Raw genomic sequence first — 6,748 nt, forward strand, 5'->3', positions numbered from 1 at the left:
GGGAGGGGAGAGAATTAAACTTTCAAGGAATTCATTTTACTTATAGCCACAATCAATATTCCTGGTAGCAGCAGTCAAGTAATTAAATGATATGTTCCATTGGGCATATCTACCTTCAAGAATCTCTTTAAATTACTAAAGAAGTAAGATGTTACATTCAAGGGGGGGGGAAGAAGAACAAACTGGGGAGGAGGGTAGAGAAAACAGTGCAACTATGAATGAATGAAAACCCAAAATCTCTGTAAATGTTCATTAAAACTAATAAAATAAAAAAAAGGAAGTAAGATGTTCTTTTAAAGTCAAAGGTGCAACTGATCAGAACATGGTATTTTCAACTGCTTTGTATACATTGGACAGTGAATAAAAGAAGATCAAGAAGAATAAATGCCTTTGACTTGTGGTGTTGGAGAAGAGTATTGAATATTACATGGACTGCCAAAAGCACAAATCTGTCTTGGAGGAAGTGCAACCAAAGTGGTTCTTAGAGGCAGAGATGATGAAATTTTACCTCACCTACTTTGAGTATTGAATATACCATGGACTGGTAGGAAAACAAACAGGTTTATCCTGCAGAAGGTGAAGCTAGAATGCTCCTTGGAGGCAAGGATTCTGGGGCTTCGTCTGACATACTTTGGACATGTTACAGGGAGGGACCAGTCCTTGGAGAGGGACATCATGCTTGGAAGGGTGGAGGGACAGCACAGGAGAGGATTGATTCAGTGACTGATGTAATGGGATAGGCGTTTCAGAGATGGTGAGATTGGCACAGGATAGGGCAGAGTTTAGGGCTCTTGTACATAGGGTCACTATGATTTGCAGGTGACTCCATGGCACATAAAAGAAATCAACAATTTTGGGTATGTTATCATAACAAGGGATCAATCCTTTGAAAAAGACATTATGCTGGGAAAGGTATGGAATCAATGAAAGAAGATGACCCTCAATGAGATGTCTTGATATGTAATGACTGTAATCATGGCCTCAAGCGTGGCAGAGATTGGGAGGATAATGCAGGTATGGACAAAATTCTGTCAGAACAACAGCATCTGTCATTCAAGGATGGTTATGAGTCATAGTCCACTTGATGACGCCTAACAGCAACAATATATGCACGTGAAAGTTGGACAACGAATAAAGAAGACTGAAGAAGAATTGATGCCTTTGAGTCTTCGTGTTGCCCAAGAATAAGGAATATGCTATGAACTGTCAAAAAATCCAAACAACACCACCTTGAAACAAATGCAGCATAGTGTCCCTTAGAAGGAATGTTGTCAGGAAGGGCCAGTTTTTGGGGAGGGACATCTTACTTGGAAAAGGAGAGAGTTGGTGAAGGTGAGAAAACCTTCAAAGAGATTAATTGTCATGGTGACTCCAACAATGGGCTCCAGCACAACACAGATTGTGAGTATGGCACAGGATCTGGCATGTCTTTTTTCTGCTTACATCAGGGCACTCACTATGAGCCCACTTGGGAGCATCTAACAATAACAAATTACAAAACTAATGACACCCATTAGTCTCAACAGGGAGAGACAGAAGGCATGCCTATGTGAAAGGAAACTAGCCAAGAATTCCCTTTATTATTACTTTTAATTAATATTGTATTGACACTGATGTGTCAAATGTGATAATGATTACTCAGGGTGGACAGTGTTTGGTGGAGCTCCCTGATTAAAACAAGCTTGGAAGCAGGAGTGGCATCCACTTCCATAATAGCTTGTCTCCGGAAACCCTATGAACCTGGAGAAAGGATGGAAGTCACACAAGAGTTGAGGACTTTCGTTCATAGAGTCACTATGAGTCGCCTGTGACTCCACTTGACAACAACATTGGAATATTGCAAGAAAATAGAAAAGATATCTAAATTGCTTCCTCAAAAGAGGAAGTAAAACTATCTGTAGATGATATGAACCTACATCTACAAAATTCTCAACAGTACCACCAACAGCAAAAACAATACTACAATGAACATAGAGTCTTCTGTAACACTTCAAATTATTTTCCTCAAGGAAGATTTTCGAAGATGTATTATCATTTGTTGTTGCAAGTTACTACTGAGTCAATTCCTACTCAGAGTGACCCCAATTGTTGTAAAATACAAGAGCTCCATGAGATTTTAAAAGCCATAGTAAGGAGTTAGGTTGCCAACCCAAGAGCACATGGTTCAAATCCACCAGCTGCTCCATGGAACAAAGATGGGCAATCTCCTCCTGTGTGATAATGTCCTCTGAAAACTTGCTGGAGGGTCAGCCTTTGGATCAGGTCTGACTCGATGGTACATAACAACCACCCCTGCACAGCAGTTGGAGCTTGTTGCAGACCTTCTGTTATTCTGGGCCCCATGCAACACTAGTTGCTTTCAAGTCACTTGATAAATAAGCTATCACAACACAGCCAGATGACATATGTGTTGCCACCAGGCATTGTGCCTACTATTTAGTTGTGAGAGGAGGCAAGAATATTAATTCACCCTTCTCTTAAGATGGAATATTGAAACATGTCCCACTCCATTGGACCCCTGGAAATTTCTGAGGTCAAAGGTACTTGGATTTGTGTTGGGTTAATCTCCCACTCTCTAACATGCAAATGTCTTACCAGTAAGCCTAGGGTCACTGTTACTATTTCTTTACTAGGTCCAATCAGCATAATGTCATCAGTGTAATGGATCAGAGTGACAACTCATGGAAGAGGAAGGTGAGCAAGGCCCCTTTGGACTAATTATTTCATATTGCTGAAGAGTTAAGTGTTGAAAATATATTGCTTGCCTTGTCAACTGAAGGCAAACTGCTTCTGATGATCCTTTGAAATCAGAATGGGGGGGGGGCGGGGCGGAGCACTGGTCAGAGCAATAGCTGCATACCAGGTACCAGAGATGTATTCATTTGCTCAAACATTGAAACTGCATCTGGAATAACAGCTGCAATTGGTGTTTCTGTCTAGTTAAGTTTATTATAATCAATTGTCCATGATCCATCCGTTTTTCACACAGACCAAATAAGCACATTAAATGGGGGTGTGGTGAGTATCACAATGCTTGCATCTGTCACCTTGCCTATGACATTAATTTCTTCAAGTACTTCAGGAATATGTTGTTGCTTTGGATTACTAGTTTTGTAAGTATTGGCAGTTCTAATAACTTCTAATTGGTTTTTTCCTTACTGTAATAACCCTTACTCTACATGTTAGGATGTGAGTGTGGGATTCTCCTGGTTGCTGTGTCTGTCTGTTTTAAATATACATTCTGGAACTGAGAAGTTATTATAAGATGGGTTCTAGGACCCGTCTGTGAAATGGAATAATAGCCTAACCTCCATACACCCCAGGAGTTCTCATGGTGCATTCTGTAGTGTGTTGCACTAAGGCCTTGAATCTGGCAATTTGAATCTACCAGCTGCTTCATGAGAGACAGATGGGCATTCTCCCCTAATAAAGATTTACAGCCTCAGAAAGCCAGTGGAGGGTTGCTAAGTGTTGAAATTGACTTGGCAACAATGAGTTTGATTTGGTTTTTTGATATGCCTCCACTGACTGATGGACCATTGTGACATGTCCTGTCTCCTGGGATTAGGGTCAATTTAGAGCCTGTGTTCAATAATTTTCCAAAGTCTGATCATTCCTTTTCCTCAATGAACAGCCACTCTCCTAAATAGCCATAGCTCCCTTTGGGGAAGAGTGGGGGAAAGATCACCATTCTTCATTTTTGGCGGTGTAGTGAGGCCCTTTAAGGAGACCCAGCATCCCCTTCATTCAAGAAATTGTGCATCTATGAAATGGTTCTAGCCTGGGAATTGATTGGGTGACCATGACTCTCTGTTTAGGTTAATCAAGTTAGACTGATGTTCACTTCACCTAGAATTCTTCCAGTCATACACATCTAATAATGGGAGCTCTGGTGGCCTAGTGGTGAGAAACTGCACTGCAATCCCCAAAACACACAGTTCAAATCCACCAGCTGCTCCGTGGGAGAAGAATGGGCAGTGTCCTTCTGTGGGATTAACTGCCTCTGAAAACCCTCTGGAGAGGCAGCCATAGGTCTGTTCTAATGCGATGGTACACAACAACAGTAGTAAATATTTAGTACATTTCCCATTGATTTCACTCTTAGGGATACTGTGACTAAGTAGCTAGTACCATAACTCTATCCCCGTCATTGATTTGGATTACTGCTTGACACAGTTGTCCTTTATGGAAACCATGCTAACCTTGCTTTTGTCCATTAAGCACAGCCATCTGGCCTCGACCACCAGCCCCATTGTGATTGTTGTTGTTGTTGTTGTTATGTGCCGTCGAGTCGTTTCCGACTCATAGCGACCCTATGCACAACAGCCCTAAACCCTGCTCTATCCTGCGCCAACCGCACCGCCTCTGATACACCCATCCCGATTACCTCAGTCACCGAATCAATCCATCTCATAGAGGGTCTTCCCCTCCTGCGCTGTCCCTCCACCCTCCCAAGCATGATGTCCCTCTCCAAGGACCCATCCCTCCTGGCAACATGTCCAAAGTATGTCAGACGAAGCCCCAGAATCCTTGCCTCCAAGGAGTAGCTTGGTTTAATCCTCTCCAAGATGAATCTGTTTTCCTGGCAGTCCATGGTACATTCAGTACCCTTCTCCAGCACCACAGCTCAAAAGCATCCACTCTCCTTCTGTCCTCCCTAGTCATTGTCCAACTCTCTGATGCATAACAAGCGATTGCAAATATCATGGCCTGTATCAGGCGCACCTTAGTCTCCAGAGAGACACTGTTGCTCCTGAGTACCTTTGAGAGGTCCCTAACAGCAAACTTTCCCATCGTGATAGACTTTTTGATTTCCTGACTGCTGGTACCAAGAGTGTTAACTGTGGAGCCGAGCAAACTGAAGCTGTGAACAATCTCAATCTCTTCGTCATCCATCCTGACACTGCTAATTGGTCCAGTGGCGAGAATCTTTGTCTTCTTGACATTGAGCCTCAGTCCATACTGAAGGCTGCAGTCCTTGACCCTTCGCAGCAAGTGCATGAGGTCCTCCTCAGTTTCAGCAAGCAGGGTTGTGTCATCTGTATAACGCAGATTGTTAATAGATCTTCCACCAATCCTGATGCCACAATTCTCCTCATAGAGCCCAGCCTCTCAGATAATCTGCTCTGCATACATGTTGAAAAGGTATGGAGACAGGATGAATCCCTGGCGTACACCCTTCCCAATTTTGAACCATGCAGTGTTGCCTTGCTCTGTTCTGACTACTGCCTCTTGGTCCAAGTATAGGTTTCGTATTAGCACAATTAAATGTTCTGGGATTCCCATTCTTCTCAGAGTCAGCCACAGTTTGTTATGATCCACACAGTCAAATGCCTTTGCATAATCAATGAAACACAGACATTCTTCTGGTATTCTCTGCTTTCAGCCAAGATCCACCTAACATCAGAGGAATTTAAGGAAATAACATATGAGCAAGAGCCTATGGTGATGAAGGAAGAAGTTCAAGCTGCTTTGAAGGAAATAGCAAAAAATAGGGCCCCAGGAATAGATGGTATACCAATTGAAGTATTTCAGATAACAGATGTTGCCCTGGATGTGCTCACCAAGTTGTGCCAAGAAATCTGGAGAACAACCACTTGGCCAACTGACTGGAAGAGATCTATATTTGTTCCCATTCCAAAGAAAGGTGACCCAACTGAGTGTGGAAACTACAGAACAGTGTCCTTGATTTCACATGCAAGCAAGATTCTACTGAAGATCATCCAAAAACGATTAGAACAGCACATCAGCAGAGAACTGCTGGAAGTCCAGGCTGGGTTTAGAAGGGGTCGTGGTACTAGGGATATTGTTGCTGATGTTAGGTGGATCTTGGCTGAAAGCAGAGAATACCATTGTGATTAGGTATCTTAATTCAACAAGGGCACTTATCTTGTCAAATCTTGCGTGTATAACATGGCAGTTAGAGCAGACTTAATGATACTGGGACTTCCCTCAAAATCTGCTTCATATGTTGGTGTTAAAGGTGTATATCCTCTGGGTACTCCATATGTAGTTCTGTAGGACTGACATGATAAATCTGCTCTAACATAACCTAAAGTATTGCAAGGTAGTATTTCAGCTACACTTAGTGTAGACCACCACATAATGAATGTTTCAGTGAATCAACTCTGATTTTTTCTTAACTTCTAGAGCTGGAATATTGAAAGAACATGTGCTTAGTGAGCCCAAATCAATTAACTCAGGCTAATCCCGTTTTATGGTTTTACACCGTTATCTCATGTTCTTAATAACCATTTCCATGCATATTCTAAGCTTTCTGTTTGTACTAATTACAAAAGTCAAGAAGTTCTTTTGGAATGTGTATACCATCTTCCTGGATTATAATCTGTACTTCAGCTTTTGAGGCTTGCTCATATTTAACTCTAGATATCATTCTTGAAGCAAAAGTAGATTGTGAGGATCATTTCTGGGAACAATCAGTAATGTCTTGTAAGGCACCTGCCTCAAGAAATGACTCAGGTCATAAATACCTAGGCTCTGGCCCAGGTGAATCCTCTGACAGGCTCATTAAATACCGTTGTATTAACTTCATCAGATGGGTGTTAAGAGACCTGATTCTAAAGAAGGAAGGAGAGGCGCTCTGGTGGCCTAGTGGCAAGAAAAGAGAGGTATTTTGCTTCTTGAGAGAACTCAGCCTCTCTCTCTCTCTCTCTCTCTTTCTTTCTCTCTCTCTCTCTCTTTCTCTGTCTCTCTCTCTGTCTCTCTCTCTCTGTCTCTCTCTCTCTCT

At 42.2% G+C, this 6,748-nt stretch overlaps 1 protein-coding gene across 1 annotated transcript in view; it reads left to right on the plus strand.

Annotated features, from left to right (window-relative positions):
- The first annotated feature begins 2,497 nt into the window (after positions 1 to 2,497).
- Positions 2,498 to 6,748, plus strand: part of ADAR (adenosine deaminase, RNA-specific) — a 65,464-nt gene continuing 61,213 nt past the window's right edge. Inside the window, exon 1 of the mRNA XM_006895919.1 lies at positions 2,498 to 2,540. Coding sequence (XP_006895981.1) covers positions 2,498 to 2,540 — 43 coding nt within the window. The remainder of the gene's footprint in view (positions 2,541 to 6,748) is intronic.

This window comes from Elephantulus edwardii, unplaced genomic scaffold, assembly GCF_000299155.1.
Source record: "Elephantulus edwardii isolate Elephantulus edwardi_28Jun2011 unplaced genomic scaffold, EleEdw1.0 scaffold00176, whole genome shotgun sequence".
NCBI classification, from domain to species: domain Eukaryota; kingdom Metazoa; phylum Chordata; class Mammalia; order Macroscelidea; family Macroscelididae; genus Elephantulus; species Elephantulus edwardii.